Source organism: Gallinula chloropus, assembly GCF_964237585.1.
Source record: "Gallinula chloropus genome assembly, chromosome: 17".
Classification (NCBI taxonomy): Eukaryota; Metazoa; Chordata; class Aves; order Gruiformes; family Rallidae; genus Gallinula; species Gallinula chloropus.
In genome coordinates this window covers 260,757-279,094 of record NC_140102.1, presented here as the reverse complement: position 1 = coordinate 279,094, position 18,338 = coordinate 260,757, and the positions used below count along the sequence as shown (strand labels likewise).

Here is an 18,338-nt window from a genome sequence, read left to right as displayed (position 1 = left end):
CGAGGCCGGTCGTTCAGCGGTGTCCCGTTCCCGCCCAGGCGGACCCTCTGGCGGAGGCCCGGGCCGCCGGTGGCCTGGCGGGGCCGAAGGCGAGACCGGCCTCCGCGCACAGGCCCCATCAAGAAAGCAAGCCCCTTGCCCCTTCAGCCATCTCGCCGAGAGCATCGCCGAGCCCCCTCTTCACGGAGAGCACAGCTCCAGCCTCGCTGTACTGCCATGAAGGTGTCAGACCAGCTCCCCAAAGCAGCGCAGCCGTTGCAGCAGCTGCTGGAGGGTAAGTGGGCCTCTTTCATGGAAAAAAAATAAGAGTGAAACTTCAGAACCCTTTCTGCAGTAAAATGGTGAACACACAGCCAGGGCTGGGCTCAAAGGCTTGACTTCCAATGAGCGAGATCAATGACCTGGCTTCATTAGAAAGCAGGTCTGTCGGGACCTGGGGGCAGGACAGCACTGCAGGTACAAAACAATACTCTAATGGTGGGATATAAAAAAAGAACAATATATCATACAAGTTTTCTATTTCTACCCAAAAGAATAATTGTGTAGTTAGTGTGCAGAATTGTGTGAATTATCTTATCTGTAATGATGCTGCAGGTGACCCAGTCCCAAAGGTAGCAGGTTTTGCAGTACACCAAATCACAAACCTAGCCCAAGCTCACCAAATCCTTTATCATTCTTTCATGTAGTAAATGGTAGCTGGGTATTCCCTTCTACTTCTGATCAGCTAGAAGAAGCACCAGAACTCTTCAAGGATGTACCAGTTGATGATGTGTGCACACCAGAACAGGAATGTTGTCAGAGGACAGACACACATTCCTTCCTGTTCATCGCCCCTCTGTACCTGCAGTAGATTTGAACCAGTGGCATGTTTTTCATCCAGGTGCCTGTAGATATTCCTCCATGAACATGAAATGCAACGTGACTCTGTGGGTTCTCATGCATACACAGCAGTCACTTCAGTCTTACAAAGCAATTTTATTTAGCAATTACATCTTCAACAGTTATTCCATAATTAAGATCTTTCTTAAATAAAATAATCTGCTTTCTGTTTTAAAACAGATATACTTGACAAAAGTAACTTTGTCTTTTCTTCACCTATTTTTCTGGAATGACGTAGAAGGACCAGCACGCTTAGAAGAGCCAGATTCGTCCTCATTTTCATGGAGACGCTTTCTTGTTGAGGTTGGCTAAAAGACAGATACAGCAGGATGGCTACATGAAATCAGGTAAGACAGAGACTAACTGGCTTGCTACAGAATTACAGATGTTAAAGTCTGCTTTCTCTCACCATAAAAGCAGCATGACTAACAAATGTTTCTTTACCAAGATCTATCTAATTACATTGATCCTTCTCGTGTATGACATTGCCATCAACTTTATCTTCCACTACTCTTTAAAACTTTCCTAATTAACATCTGGTAACAAATGTCACAATACCACTTCTAAACCTACATTAACATGAGAATTTTTCCTTGTACACTAAAGATCCGTGGCTTGAATCCATCAAAACATACATACTCAATAATTTCAATAAATGAATAACCCTTTAAAGCCGAAGAGACTCTCTATACATTCAGACAAAGGATCCTGACAAAGTCCATTGCTTCTACTCCGAAAGTAGAGATAATGAGCAGACTCTGCTACATGTTCTCAAAATTAATTGATTTTCTTATTTGGGGTTACTTTGAAACCTAGTTTCTCTGTGCATCAAGCATTAATCTTCAAATCATCTGTTACACATACCATTTTTGATGTTTGTGGTGGATTCGTATCAGCACGTGTCTGAGCAAGTAGCTGCTGAAACGTACGCTTCATATCCTCATCCTGTGAAAAGAAAACAGTAACTCTAAGTAATTTAAGCAATATTTAAGGGAAAAACCTACATTTTGTTTAATGAAATGGATCAGCAATTGTCCAGCAATCAGGACAAGAAGGACAAAGAGCTGTTGGAGCATGTCCAGAGGAGACTATGGAGATGATCCAAGGGCTGGAGCACCTCTGCTATGGAGACAGCCTGAAAGAGTTGGGGTGATTTGGTCTGGAGAAGAGGTGGCTCTGGGGAGACCTCAGAGCACCTTCCAGTCCATCCAGGTGCTGCAGAAAAGCTGGAGAGGGGCTGGTGCCAAGGGTAGGGAGGGACAGGCCAAGGGGAATGGCCTTTAGCTGCAGGAGGGCAGATGGGGAAGAGATCTGAGGCAGAAATCCTTTCTGGGGAGGAGGGGGAGGCCCTGTCACAGGATGCCCAGAGGTGGTGGATGCCCCATCCCTAGAAGCATTCAAGATCAGTTTGGACAGGACTCTCAGCAGCCTGATCTAGCTGATGAAGTCTCTGCTCATTGCATGGGGACTGGACTAGATGACCATTAAAGGTCCTTTCCAACCCGAACCATTCTATGGGTCTGCTGTTCTGCTGTGACCCACAACAGAATTCTGAATAGGTGGTTCATGTGCAGTGCTGGGAAGATAAAACAGTTCTATTTCAAAGAGTGAGCTTCCCCTCAAAAACTACTTAGCTAAAACTGAGCTTGCCATAATATTCAACAACGCAGAAAAATAGTGAAAGAACAGAACATACAGACCAGGGGTTTGTGCAGGTAATTACTCAGCCTTATCAGAAGAGGCCTCATCAGGATCTGGGGCTTGCTTGCACCAAGAGTTAATTGCTCTTGAAAAGTATTTTCCTTATAGTCTTGTATTCTGTTCTCATAATAACTTCCCTTCCTAACAGCATGTTTTCATTTGCACCAGCTCAGCGTCATCGGTATCCCAAATCTGTGTATTTTTCATTATTGCTGCCCCCCCAAACCAAACCTGTCATAGAAAGCAGGTAGAGCAGAACCAAACAGAATGCCTGCACCCCCAAAAAACCCCAAAATGGGAAAAACACACCCACACACCAGACTTTCAAACAAAATGTTATCTTTAAAAGCATCCCACAGTTACCCTTAACATAAATAACTCCGTAGTACGTATTAAAGAGAAATGTTTGGAAAGTGAATATTCAGAATATGGGCAGGCGTTTTACTGAGGAGAAGTTTGCTTTTAAAAACCCGAATGATTATAAGCACATTCCATTATTCATAAAGCATTACAATCTCTACAGAAGCTCACTGGATGGTGCACAGTTCATTCCATTTACCCCAAGCCGTGCACCAGAAGCTGCCGTTAGTGGGTGGGAAGTGCCTGAGAGATGCATGCCAAAAGACATGGACTTCGTTGTCTCTGCTGTGCATTAACAGCCCTGGCTGCAGAGGCATTAGGAGGAGGGAAGAATAATGCAGGGGAGGGAAGGGCAGCAGAGATCTTTTGTTAAAAGAAGCTTTTTTTAGCAGAAAATCAGTCATGTTTCAAAAGCAAAAGCTTGCATGTAACCTCATCCCAGGTTAGCTGCCAGTGACCAGGCTGCTCTTGGTCTATGCTAGGCAGCCTCAGAGAACGGGAAATCTGTGGACAACACATTTTGTTGACATATACTCCCTATTTTAACAGAAAGTCTCATTCTCTAGCTTCAGCAAATCACCCTGTAGGAATTTTATTAGAGTGAGTTGCTATGGATTACCTGCAAATCCTCAATCAGGCTTCCAAACCTGGGTCTTTAAACCTTTTCCAGGACTAGACACAGTATACTGCTCACAATGATTTAATACACATCATTCCCGTTGGCTGAGCTGTGAATGGTGACTGAGTGTTCACTAGCTGAACAACTGATCTAGAACCAAAACTAGACATTAATTTTAAACAGCTTACTGGAGCTAACATGTTGTATAACTTTGTTCCATTACCACAGCAAAGACTGGGACATGAAGAGAGAAGTGAAGGGGACATTAACTGCTAGGGACAATAAGGATCATTGAGCTCCTAAGGATTTCAGATGTTTTACCTGGGTTTTTTGGGTGAAGGCAGTGGAACAGGTTCTTTTTCTAAGCTCTGGGAGTACTCAACATCTATATTTTTGGTTTATGTTTTCAAGTGCTACAAAAAGGCTTTGGTGTGAACATTGGTCAGCTGTGGCTACATCTGAGTTGATGGGTAAGTGAAGTATTTTTCCATTTATAAAATAAATACCTGAGTTTTTCTTAACCCTGCAAACTAATCTTGTTGCGTTCAGAAGATCCCAGTGTGGTTTTCAGAGGCAGAAACACCAAGTAATTGTTTATATGCCTCTGAAAAATGTTTTATTATGTATTTGACAAATACAGGTAAAACATCTCCACTGAGTAGTACTTAGGTTTAAGCAGCCCATTAAATTTTGAAAGTTTTAGATTTAAGCAAAAAATAGAGTAAACAGCAGAGGTATTTGAAACACTAATTTGAAAGCAGTACTGGTTTAAAACAAAGCTGTAGAAATTAAGTTTTCTTGAAGAATATGCTTGCTTTTAGTATCTGAAAAATTCCCTAGCAGACCCAAAATCATTAGAGGGGGCCAACAGGCATTAGCTGTACACATAAAGTATGTGTCTGCTGTGGTTTTTTTTCATGCCAACTTTTAAAGACAATACTTACAGACAACACAAGAGGGAGTGGGGAGCCAGTAACACTCTCACTACTCACAGTAACAGGACTCAAGGAGCTCTTTTGGCGGTAGTATTCAACATGTGTGATATCTAGAACTGAACATACTGGATGTTGGCCTTCCAAGCAGGCAATGCACATCACCTGCAAACAACTGATACTCTTAGTAACAGCCCATGAAGGGAAACAGCTTAAAGTACAGGATCTGAATGCTAGATAACACTTGGATTTGTGGGTATGATGTTTTCTGAAACTTTCTGTCCTGTCTTCAGGATAAAACATACCAGTAAGAGCTGTCCCCAAAAGGAATATCTAATCAAGTTGCTAGCAACCTGAATTTACACACAAGGATATCTCAAATTCTTAGCTCACCTAAATCACTGTCATGTATTTCCCACTTGCCCTTCCCATTATGCATACCACCGACGGTTAAAACCCAGCGTAGCATCGTTTATCAGTAACATTTCCTGCACAGAGTTTTAATCTAAATGTAAGAATCTACAGGCAATTAACTGACTGTAGAAGTTACACACAAAACTACAGTAGTGAAAGCCAGGAATGCCAGGAAGAATTTTCTGATGCCCAGCAGTGCAATTAGGACAAGATAATACCTTAAAAACAGTCATTCAAATGCATTTTGTTTCTCTCAGGAAGCTGCCAGCTGTTGAGCACTGAGTGATACTCCCTGGCTTCCTCTCTTTCTGATGCTCTTTACCTGGGCATGTGAAACCAGACACTGTTCCCAGTGAGGAAATAAGAACAGCATTATGCTGGGCATGAGTAAGGAGAACTCTTTTTGTGGCTCAGACATAGTCTGGGTGACATTTTCAGCCTCCTCAACTAAAAGTATCCAGGAAAGGTCACAGGCCCAGTGGTCACCTCCAGAGTGTCAAAATCAAAAGACCACCTAAAGACTACCTTTCACAAACCTAATGCAACTGTAACAGGAGCCAGGGAAACCATCAGCTCTACTCAGAGGATTCCCAAACCAGTGACACTTCATAAGTATTCATGACTTGTGGCAGTAAGAACAAAGTAGCCCTGGACACTTGCCAGAAAAACCTCTGCAAGATTCTGCACTGCCTGTCCAAACAAAGATGAGGAGGTGGGACTCTGTTAAAATGCTCAAAGGAGGAGGTCAGTTTTACCAGAACCACAACCAGACTTGGTCTCTTAAAAACCACATCTTGATTCTCAGATATTAAGGAGTTCTGAGAAGAGGTGTCTCAGATAGGATGTAGACGTTGCTGGCTGTACTGAAAGAAGGTATCCAGCAGAATATCCAGGCGTTTTTTTGCAGTCCTCTCTGCAGGGACTAAAAATTTGAAGACGGGCTAGGTACAGATGCAGACTGGGCTTTATTTGCTGAGAAAATATTCCAGAGATCCGGGATTTTCCATTAAATTCAGAGCTGGTCATAGAGGCCTACAAAGGGTGTTAAAGCAGGAAGAGAATGTGAAGAGCAGCAGCTTAATACCAGTATCCTTCAACAAAAATAAAGACAGAGGCCTGTCAACCTCTGCTGTTGAGCTGGCACGACAACTTCCAGCAGAAGACAACTGGCTAATGGGAAATAATAATGCCAGCTTTTCTGTCACTCAAGCAGAGCAGCAGACTTGCAGCTTCCTGCGTGGCATGGCACGGGCGTGGAAGGAGCTATGCCTATCGCTTGTGCTCGGCCACAGCCTACAGAGTTGACCCAGGCAGGTATTTGCAAGCTCTACCTAATTCCAGGTCTTCCTGAGCAGAGACCACGAGGAGATCATTGCTGGTATTTACCATTAGAATCACTGAAGTCTGATTCTCTTCACATCAAAATCAGTTTCATCTTCCTTCCACAAAGGAAACATGGCTGTTTTGATGGAGAGGCCAGAGCTGACAGGACTGCAAACAGCCTTAACACTACTCATCTACAGGCTGGAACTGGACCTAGACTAGCTTGACAGAACGCTTCAGTACTCTGCAGTGCCTGTAAAGACACGATCCAGAGTCAAACATCCATGGGATAACTACAGAACAGTGAACATATAATCTGTGAAACACCTTCCAGCTGGACAGGTGAACAAGTTACTGAGTCTGAGTCCTTCTCCATTACCTAACACAGGTTACTGAAGATGCATCAACCATGAGTTACTGCAGATTTAGTCTACAGAACTAGTCTAGTCTGTTGCTCAAAAGGACCCAAGCTGCTTTGAGCCACCTTCACTATCTGGTGATGTAGTAAAGATCATGAGACCAAGAGAACAAAAAGCTCTCCTATAGAAGCTCTCATGGCTGTTGCCAGGGTTGCCAACACTGCAGTAAGACACGTTCCAGCACAGGTCAGGCTGCATCAGGAGCAATTAAATTGGTCAAGGCTGAGAAACACCCTCAGCCTGTGCAGAGAGGGTGTCATGTAAGCTGCAGCACCGATAGACAGTTAAAACCACAACGACAAAGCATTATCCAGATAGCAGAAAGAGAAAAGGCAGCAGACACAAAACTAAGGATAGTGTGGCCCCTTTGAGGAGAGAGAGAAGAGAGGAAGTTAATGATTCCTTTCTCTCTGGGGCAGAAAAGTGTGTGTTGTGGCAAGGTAAAACCTATATAGAGAGACCCCATGACAAGGTAGAGGGCAAAAGAGAAGTCAAATCAAAAGGGACATCAAGCAAAGATGTGTTTAGGGTGAGAAGAGGCACTGAACAGCATCAGATAAGGCTACAAGACTACAAATAGCAGCAACAGCTGAGAAGGACGATGGAGCTGAAAGACTGAGAAAGTATACCATGTCGTAAAAGCAGGAGTAGGAAGGGGTAAAAGCTAATGAAGGCTTTGCCAGAGACAGGGCCCGAGAAAATAAATACAGTAAAAACCAGCAGGGGGTTTAGTTACCAGTGCAAGAGGCAAGGATATCAAGAAAAGAATGAGATCTGTATGCTACAGAGACAGCATTTGCTTTTTAGAGAGCAAAGAAGCAACTCTATTAAGCAAGCTACAAGAAAGGGAAGGCTCCATCCCACAAGATCTTTGACACACAGTAAGGTGCTACAAGATCATCTTGCTTCTAACAGACTGTTTCCATGTCTGTCTGTTGAAGATGCTCACTCACTCTGTTTGGTTTAGAGTTGTCCAACAGGAAAGTGGTGGCTACAGTATCTGGGCTCATGTCATCCTGGGATCTGATGGCTCCCCTTCCTACAGGTCACTGACAGTGCCAGTAAAACAAACTCCTGCACACACAGCCTGTCCTTTCTCACTTCTCTCTCTGTAAAGCAGGCAGCAGATCTCTCCAGCCTTACAGCAGCCAGCAGTCAGGCAGCAGTTCAAGCCCAAATGACAATTGTTTCTCTGCTTACTGAGGAGGCCAGGCAGATTTCAGCTCTCACTCAAGGTAACAGTTATGATTCCTGTGAGGCTGAAGAACTGAAGCTCTCACTGTTCATCATTGTATCCCTTTCAGAGTTTTCCCCACAGAAGCAGGATCAGGGACGTGTTACATCTCTCGTGACCAGAACAGTCAGTGTTCCCCTGCTTCCCAGCAGAAGAAAATTACTCCTTATCAAAAAAACCTCATCAAATTCACACTGCTGAACTGCCATTGAATTTACATCAAAAAGTTATCCCCAGAACAGCCAGCTTTACTGTACTTCAGTTAAGACTCAATTCCTACCTGAAGCCAAGGATGCTCCAAGGCTTCTTCTGTTGAAAGACGTTTGCTTGGATCCACTACTAACAGCTTCTTCACAAGATCCAGAGCTGGAATATGAGAGAGTTGGATGGCAATCCGTTACCTGAAAATAAGTCCTGCAATATGCATACACCAAACCTATGTGCAACTGTTTCTTACACCACTTCAGAGCAATGCCTGAAAACACTGGCTGGGCAGAGCACATTTTTCTGTGCATAGGGAAGGGTGCAGACCTTTTCCCTCACACACACAAAATTCAACACTTTTCAGTTTACCAAAATTACCAGTAGATACACTGAGCATGTCCATAATTTATGTTCTGAGCACACACAGGAAGCTCAGCACTTTCCTAAAAGCTTCAGTATTACTGTGAACAAGCAGAGACAGCTCAATTTATGGTGTCTTGGAAAGCAAATTACCCATATGGGAAGATGGGAGAGAAGAAACAAGACATCCACACATATAACTCAAATATTACTAAGAAATCTCTTCAATGAAAATGTATCTGCTCTTTCTAATGCTTCAACTTTAAACTTTTTAAAATGTTGGGCTCGTTTGGTTTGGGGTTTTTTGAGACTACATTACAAACTAAGCACATCAACATGCCACGAGCTAAAAGGAAGTTAAAGGAAAACAAGAAGTACAAGAAAAAAGCTTGATATTCTGCTACCCACTGTAACGTGCTCATACCCATGTCTGACACATGCTTCCATTCTTTTGAAATGAACGTGTATTCTCCACGAGTGATTTGGTCCTTCAGAGACAGTCGAGTATTCTGCTCATTAAACGGTGGATATCCACACAAACTAGAAGAGGAAAACAAGTTAAATTACACAGGGTTTTGTCACAGTGAGCAAAACACTAAAATCACACATTTTAAAGGATCTGCTATTATACAATCTTTTACACATACACAGCTTGTGTCACAGTTGCCAAGGCTTGGACCATGTATGTCAGTGACTGCCCAATGAAGGCAGCAGCTACGCAGGGTCTTACCATACAAAAAGAATAACTCCTAAGCTCCAGCAGTCCACAGCTCGGCTGTATCCAGCAGTCCCAAGCGAATTTAGAACCTCAGGAGCCAGATACGTGGGAGTACCACACAATGTCTTCATAAGAGAAGTTTCTCCAAGAATCTTGGACTGTCCAAAATCTGTAATCTTGTATTTAAAAATGGTAACACAACATTACATGTTAGGACTGATTCTGCTAGAACATACAATACTGTCAGTGTGTATCAGGAGGTAATGTTAAGTTTTTTCCTTCCAAGTCAGTTCCAGTGCATGACTACGAACAAACTCTATCCATTATTTATCCAAAATCTGTCTATTATTATTCACTAAACAACTGAGAACTGAAGAGGAGGACTAGAGAATCATACTTTACCTTAGCAAAAAGTACTCTCAGATTTGGATGTAAATGGACAACTACAGAAAATAAAGGAACTGCAGCTCACAAGAAAATATTATTTGACAAATAAGCACAAACAAGAGGGAATGTAAGTTTCCTCACCTTTATGAGGCATGTCTCTTCAGAAGATGAAAGCAGTACATTCTCTGGCTTTAGATCTCGGTGTATAATTCCATTGTCATGAAGATACTAGATATATACAGATATACAATCAAAGAAAAGCAGACTAATAACTTTTCAGAGAAGTAAGGTTTCCAATTTTTCATACAGCAATGGCAGGATAACTGAAATTGTTGTGTAAGAGGCACGCATGCATCCACAGCCACACAGCTTATGACTCTCCTTTAAAAAAAACCAAAACAAACCCAAAACACAACAAGCAAACAACTTTAGAAAGCATTATGCTTCCAACTGTCACATCACAACAGAAGCACAGTACATACACCTGACAAGGCACTCCACTCACCAGAAAGCTATACAGCCTCCTTCACCTAAGCAAAAGCAAATGAACTGTGAACTAAGGAAGAGCAAAGCTCTATGTTGCCTTTGTTGGTATTCTGGCCTTCCATCTTTCTTTGCTTTTAGGTATTACCATTGTATGATTGCTCCCTCTTAAATACAAGTCCCCATTCCAGATTGCAAAGACAAATAAGTTCACCATGCCACAGTCCTCACACTGGTAATAGGAGACAGATTTTAAAAACTCAGTCGTCAAAGAGCTGGAGGCTGAAAAAGGATTCAAAGACCTGGTGATGTAACTAGGAGAACTGAGTAAGGAGGAGATACAAGATCAATGTCAGGCTGAATACTTTATCTGGAAAAAAGTTAACTTTCCTCAGTCGTTTGCTTCTCTGTAGTTCTGAAGCCTACATGAAGTCTACTATCCAGTTTTCTACTGGCTCCAAATATGAGAACAGACTTCTAGCTTCATTAGGAGAATGTTGGACAGCAGGCAAGAATCAGAATTCAGTCATGAATGGCTGATATGTTAAGATACAATGAAATCTGTATTAAAACTAGGAACAATGTTGATTCTAACTAGTAGTACAATATACATAATAGAGATCACTTCACATTCACACTGAACATTGCTGAAGTGAAATGTTTATACAGGAGTGCACAGTAAAGCACCTGATCACTGATTCTTTTGAAGGCTATTTGGCTGATGATTCTTTGCCCACACACGACAGTCTCACACAATAACTCTGCCATCAATGTACACAGCCTGTATTACTACTTTAGTCCCTGTTTTTAATAAGTAAGAGTGCTAATTCGCTGCAGCAAGGTAAAGAAACTTATTAAACCAACTTAAGAGCACCATGCTGACTGCTTGCACAGGTCTCAGAAGTAACCTCTGGCTGATACTCATGCATCACCGTATTCTTCTTAGTAGAATTCAAGATTTTGTACCTTTACAGCCAGCAGCATCTGATAAAAATACAACTTGCAGGTAGCTTCTTTCATCTTGATAGGCCTTGACACTCTGTCATACAATTCTCCTCCTTCCATCCTAGAACAAAGGCAGGTAACAAGTCAATACACTCCTTCCAAAAGATTCATCTCATGAGACAAGACTGAGACAAGGCATTTGGCTATTCCAGCTACAAAGGAATAAATTTCTGAAAATGAGCAAGCAATGACCTCAGCAAAGCACATGCAGGTCTCATCTTCTGAACCCTCACTGGGAGTTGTTACAAGGGCTTTGATCAGCGTCCTCGTACGCGCCTAGAGCAGCGACAGCAATCCACACCAGCAGTATAGTGAGCAACTATCCAGGCACCAAGTGCCTCAGAACCTAGAAGGATTACTCTCCTGGTTATCCCTGTTCCTAATTTTAGAGGTCTCAGAGAACAGTGGAGGTCAACAAAAGAAAAACAAAGCACACACACACACACCCCCCCTCAAGTTCAGAGCTATAAACATTCTACACATTCTCTGTGGCTATGATAACCATTTCATTTTATGCATTTACTTTCAAACAAGTTACTTACAGCTCCAAAACAATGTAGTAATCCTCTGCTTCAAAGAAGTTCTTGATCTTGATTAGGCATGGCTAAGGAAAAAGGGAACACAAATGGATACATACATAAAAGTAGAATCATTTGTAGAAACTAACTTTATCAACAGTTTATCACTCTGACATTCCTATTCCAGTATGATTTCAACACTTAACTGACAAGCACCCCAGGCTTTGGCAAACTCTTAATACTCAAGTCTGTTGTCTTCTCCCTTGTATCTCCACACACAAAAACATTTAACTCTTGCAGCGACTACAGCTCAACAACTATCCTTGTTTCCAGCTGTGAGTTACCACACTCTCACTATTACATTTCTATGCAATAACATGTTGAGGAGCAGGGTATTGTTCATTAGGCTATGCAAACTTTATTTAAGTAAAAGAAGTGCCTTTTGTGGGGTAAGGGGGTGGGAAGGATGCATAGGAAAGAGGGAATATACATTTTTCTAAAATGCCAGTGGAACCTAATATCTATGTTTGGTGATCTGGCAGTATTTACAAAAACACACATAAAGTAAAGATTTCTATCACAGTGGGTAAGGTTGGAACTCGTCCTTTCAAGTTTCTCCTCAAATTTACACCTGTTATTCAAGGTTTTAAAAACTCAAATCTTTAAAGATACAGTGTACTTCAGGAAAAAAGTATTCAATTACTAATTTACATAACAAATTACATGCATCCTTTAATGTGTTTTCTAAACAGATAAAATTAATCTTTAGTTACTACACTAAAGGTCAGTGAACTGCAGAAGTAGACAGCAAGAAGGAATAAAAAAGGTACAATAACACTTACATGATCTATTTTCTTCAAGATTTCAATTTCTGTATTGATATTAAAAGCTGGGTTCTAGTAAAAGAATCAAATATCACGTTGGGTAAGATAGTGCTATTCTCCAGTAAGACACATCAGAAAGAAGAGACAGTACCAGAAGAAACATCATTTCATGGCTTTCAATAACGTTGTCAAGCATTTGTCAGTATTGTCCTTCAAGCTGCTTCCCTCTCTCCAAGATGTTTCCCACATGGTCTAATCCTGAAATTAAGTGCCATTCTCTCCTAGCCTTTATTTTGCAAGTTAACAGACAGAATCTTTTCATCTGTAGCTGAGGCTCAACTCACTAACAGCAGGTTTGGGGTTTTGTTTCCTGCTCTTTGAAAACATACAAGACACACAGACACACCCCTCCCCTAGCCCCCCAGTTTCAAACATTCCAGATGCAAGCCCATCTCTGTTTTGTACAGGAGCTTTTCCTAATAATTATCACTCATAATGGTATTTCTTAATCTTTATTAGGTATGTCCTAAACTTGCAAAGTGCAGTTTTCCGTTGTATTGAAAGTCACTTATTCATCTGCAAAGAGCTCTACCTCCTCCTCTGCACTCGGAAAAGTGTATTTGAACAGCAACTGTGGCTCATCTGGAGGTGTTCAATCCTGCACTGAACATGATCTGACTTCCACTGCTCCTGCACGGAAAGGTATAAATCCTTCATATCTGATACTGCCATCTTCCCTTCCATTCAGAGAGACCCTGGGTCAGTGCCAAAGGGCTGAATTAGTATATTCCCACTTTTTGTGCCATTATCTCTGTATGCAACAGTACAGAAGACTCATCTCAAGACAATTTCTCACTTCCACTGGCAACTAATTCTGCTCCCACTGGAGCCTCCCAGTGTCCTTTCCCCAGCCAGCTACATCTCCACCACAGAATTTCTGTCTTTAAAATTTAAAAATCTTTTACAGCCTCATCTGGAATTTCCTATACAGTATCTGGTAAAATACTTTATCAGTTTCAACAGTTTCTGTATATGGTATCTGTGCTGTGATGTCCTTTTACTCAAAGAGAGTTAACCCCACTGGATTTAACTTTAGTAAATCCACATCAGCACAACTTAGATAACTACTCCTTCCTTGCACTTTCACTCCTTATTGTATTTTTCTTTAAATTTTATCCCATGCCTTTATATAAAATTAGATTAATAGATGTGCAGGTGCTTGGATCTTTTCCTCCTGTTGCAGTAATGCTACTTGGCTTATTCTGCAAATTTAGATTTCTGCTACAAGACTAGACTGGTGAAAAGCCCTTCACAAAAGGCTTCTTCATTTAAAAGCATTACAATGGTGAATGCAACAAAATTAGCAGAGTTTGTAAATCTTTGGTCAGACTCCACTGGTTGTGTGGTGCTCTGATGCACTTCAGGAGATAAACCCCACAACACTCCCTGCCCCTCGCTGAACACACCACAGAGTCCTGAATTACAAACACAATGACACGTGCTCAGAGAACAAGAGCAAGCACCTTCTACAGAGCTCCAGATTCTGTCACATCAAAGGGGTGTCACTGCAAAACCCCTTAAGACATTCAGTGACAAAATAACCTTGAGCTGGACAGAGCAGGGGAGCCGGGGAGGTGACCGAGTACCCGGGACAGAGACCCAGAAGTACTTACTGCCTCTCTGACCCCACTTGCCGCGAACTTCCGTTTGTTGATGATCTTTACAGCCACTTTGTTACAAGTGCTCTTCTCAAAGGCCAGTTTGACCTCTCCACAGGCACCACTAGCAGGAAGCACAGCTACGTTAATGTTAACAAGGACTGAGCAACAATCCACACAACACACACAGGCAGGTTAACTCAGAGCACTGAACTACTATTAGAGTACATGCTGCTTCCTAACCTTCTGAGTAGGGTGTGCTGGCAGAAAGCACTCAACAGGCAGGAACTCGATTTAATAGCAAGTGATGTAAGGGACACCCATTCAAAAATGCTTAAAGCCATGAATCTGTCTGTACAGAGGCTACCAGTGAACACCAAAGACAAGCTCTGCCAGCGCTTCCACCAAACCCAACACCAGCTGCACAAATCTGAAGAACAGGTAGGACAGCACTTTTATTTCTACTAAGCAATTATAATACAGAAAGAAATCCTCATACTGTGCACTCATCTGTGTTCTCATTTGACCATTAACTGACTGCCTTTTAGAAGAAGACTTTTTTTAAAATAAAACAGTCTCTACTTAACTTCTCTTCTTTTCCCTTAAAACAGCTCTCTCCTGCCTGACAATCTTAACAGTGATGTAGAAAGCTGTATTCTGACATAAAACTCTTCCTTCTATTCCACTAATTGAGTAAATTATTATATAATAAATTAAGAACTTGTAAAGAATCTACAGATATTATTCTCTTCTTAAGGAAAATAAAAGTTTCACAATTAATGGTAGGTGACAAAACTCAAGCCAATTAGCCAATTACAGGTAACAACGCCAAAATCCCTGGCTAAGCTGTTGCACAGAACAGGATTACTCAGGTGTTATCATTCTTGTTTAAAAAAAAAAACTTATTTCATTGCTTAACAGCTGAAACTGGAGTAGAGAGTTATAATCTAGTGAGAGGACTTTTGCTTTGACAGCCTAAATCTGAAAGAATAGAGTGATACAATTGGGGAAGAAAAAGGAACGATCTCTTACACTGCAGATTTTGTGTCACTACTTCTACTTAGTCTTTAATGAAATCATTCCTTCTGGCTCCAGCCCAGACTTTCAAACTCAAAACAAAGAAGGAAATTTTATAGATAGTTTTATGAAAACAGAAAACTAAAACCAAATGGGTTTGGAAATGCTATACTGCAAAGCAAACAATTGCTAAAACAAGTGACATAAAAGAATCAAATACAACAGTTATTAAGCTTCCCATCATTAACACTGGCTTTTCAGGTAGGATTCTGAAAATAAACTTCTCCAAAGTTTTCAAATCCTAGATTCCTTCTTTTAACAACTGCAACCATGTATATTCTTGCACTTAAAGGGAATAGAAAGGTCGTTACAAGAAAGCAAAGAATGCCAGGCTGATCAGTAAACTCAGCCATCACGTAATCTATTGCTTTGAAGCATCTATTTCAAACTGCAAATACAGACTGAATGCATTTACAGTCTTAGTACTTTGGTCTTAATAAATGGAGCATGTCACAGAGTATCTTAGGCTAATGTGAGCTGAATAAGCATCAGCTTCAGACCATGTACAATGAAGCAGGTAAGAGATTACACTGGCTTATGGTCTCTTAGCTTATACCAGTTGTAATGGACAAAAACCAGCAGCATTCTTTAAACTGCAGTGAGAAGGGCAACTGAGAGATGGACACTCTCACTGATACACACCACCTGAAAGGTTTCTTAGCAAAGGAGTTCCCCATTAGGGAGTCACCAGAATTCATTTAAGTGGCACAAAGTGGCAGGAACAAAAGAGAAGGGTGTTTCATTTTCATTCAGATTCCAAGGCAATCATTAGACCACCTATCACAACTGGTAATTTGGTTCCAGAGATCCTTGCACTGACCCAAGAAATCTGTTAAATCAAAGCTTTTCAGTCCTCATCAAATTGTTTTGCTGCATGTAACTGAAAAAGTAAAGTATAAAAACATCAAGAATGGCATCTGCTGCCTCCTGCTACCCTGCAAAACACCCTGAGCATTTCCACAGAAATGGGAAGTGCAGCTCAGTTGACACTGGTAATGATTCCAGCCCAAGGTACTGAAAACAGTAACAAAATTAAGACTTAATACTGTGTAAAGAAGGATGCTTACCTTCCCAAAGTCTTTGACATGATATATTTCTCTCTGAATTCTCTAGGAAACACCAACTGATCATCCACCATAAGATCAGAAAAGACAAACACTAGGAAGATGAGTGGAGATCATTTTCCTGTTATTAATGTTAAAAGTGTTATAACAAACAACTATGCTTCCTGAACTTTTATAGCCAACCATGTAACTAACAAAATGTCTGCTAGAAGAAAAACGTAACTGTATAATAAAGCTTACTGATGCTGACAGTAACATCAGCTACAGGTTAGCAGTGCTTAATCAATTAACACTACACTTAAGGACTAAATAGGCAAGAACTTCAATGTCACAGCATGGAGCAAAGAGAAGTGACAATCAGGAAGACAAGATCTTCCTGAAAAAGCAAAGACAAAGAATTAAACCCCCAAGCCTCCTCATTTTTAAGAGGGTTTCTTAATTATTACAGAGCATGTGGTAAGTACCTGGGGTTTTTCAGCTTCCCTTGTTTCCCCTGTGCCCAACTTCACAAACACAACTACTGAAGCACAGAAGTGTTTCAAAACCAGGAAAGCAACTATAGAAGCTTATACTCTAAGGTGGTTCCCAAGGAAGCTTCATTTTAAACTTTCTTTTTTCGTTTTTTTTCTTCCAAGGGCTGAGGTGGATACAGGTAATTTTTATGGAAGTATTAAAACATCAATTCATGGTTGTATTTTAACAGCAGCCATGAAGAAGCTCAGCTCGCAAGAATGACACTCAAATCACTGCAAAAACAACCTCCTGGTCAACACATAAAGAACCTACTTATGCTATAATGTATTTTACCCTTGTTAGTCTGTACAGACAGTGCAATTTCAGAGTTGTGAGTCAGTGGAAGCCTCTTCCCCTTTCCAATGAGTTCTCTATTAACAAAAGTTCCATTCGCACTGTGGTCTTCAATGTAGGCAACATAGGAATTTTTTGGACCAGTTTCCTTAAAGAGAGAAAAAAAAAGAAAATCTAATAGTAGGGGAAAAAATACTGTAAAGACACGACAGACTATAGAAAGTTACTGTTGTTGGCTCAGGGGATCAGACTATTGAGGTTATTTCATAAACCAGGTTAACGGAGCATCGCCCGGTCTTGTCAACACTGAAAGTACTTAAACCTTGATTTCTTTAGAATCTGCTCCCACCAAAATTAAGTCTTTTGCAATTATGCCAACTTACAAAAAGTCAGTCAACCTTTGTAGCACCTACCCTGAAAATTCGGAAGTGCTTCTTGCTATAGTTTTGGTAGAAGCCAGTCTCAGACAATCCCAGCTTAGAAAAACTATAATCACAGCTTTTGTCTCTTCCAAACCAGTATTCGTCATTCACACAGTCTGCAGAGGAAGAGGGAGTAAAGCAGAGAAAGAACCCAAATTCTGCAGGAAGTTTGTAACTAGAGCACAGCAGAATGATGCTAAATGTTAGTGAGTAACAAAGACATGGTTCTTCCTATACAAGAATTTTTGGTCTTAATTCAGCTAGAGCACCACACACTATCAACACCTTGCACAGTATTTGAATAATTTTACCCTCTTCAGCAAAATCAGCCTGCAGTTCACCTCATGCAGTACAGGGGCTCGTGTAAACAAATAAACTGTGGAACTGCAATATTAAGCAAGTAACAAGAAACAGGAATATTCCAGCATTCCTTTAAATCTCTAAACCTACGGAAGCTGTGTGTCTAGGCACTTAAACACAGGGATGGAGTACAGCATACAGAATTACTGCAGCAGCTGCAAGCTTGCAGCTAGATTTGCTTGTGCTGAGTTTGAAAGGACGCTGCTCTCTACCGAGCTGCTCAGAACTTTCCTGCAGCACAGGAACTCAGAGGCTCACCAGGGTATCCACGTACCGCAGTTGCTGAAACCTTTCCCAAGTGCAAAGAGTCGGCCCCAGGGCTGGGGGACGAACTCTTCAGATTCCGGGTCCTCGGGGATCGGCGGAAGCTCCTGAGTGGGAACCGTGTCCAGAGAACTGAGGGTCCCAGAACTGGAGGAGGACTGGCTCTGTGACCCCCCGGAGGAGGAGCTGGTCCCGCTCTGTGACTGCGGGGCGCCTTGGGACTGCTGCGACTCACCGCCGGTCTCCCGAGACATAGCGGCTTCAGAGAGAAGGTTTGAGAAGAGCCGTTAGTGCCGCCGGGTAGAG

The 18,338-nt window shown here is 41.6% G+C and overlaps 1 protein-coding gene across 1 annotated transcript; it reads right to left on the bottom strand.

Annotated features, from left to right (window-relative positions):
• Positions 1–961: 961 nt before the first annotated feature.
• CHEK2 (checkpoint kinase 2) lies at positions 962–18,286 on the bottom strand (the record flags this gene model as incomplete). Its single annotated transcript, XM_084272170.1, has 14 exons — positions 962–1,187; positions 1,744–1,824; positions 8,162–8,247; positions 8,870–8,985; positions 9,176–9,339; positions 9,692–9,778; positions 11,000–11,099; positions 11,581–11,642; positions 12,399–12,452; positions 14,054–14,162; positions 16,183–16,273; positions 16,987–17,134; positions 17,400–17,524; positions 18,043–18,286. The coding sequence occupies 14 exons, from the start codon at positions 18,284–18,286 to the stop codon at positions 1,092–1,094; spliced, it is 1,563 nt and encodes a 520-aa protein (XP_084128296.1). The 3' UTR covers positions 962–1,091.
• Positions 18,287–18,338: the final 52 nt, after the last annotated feature.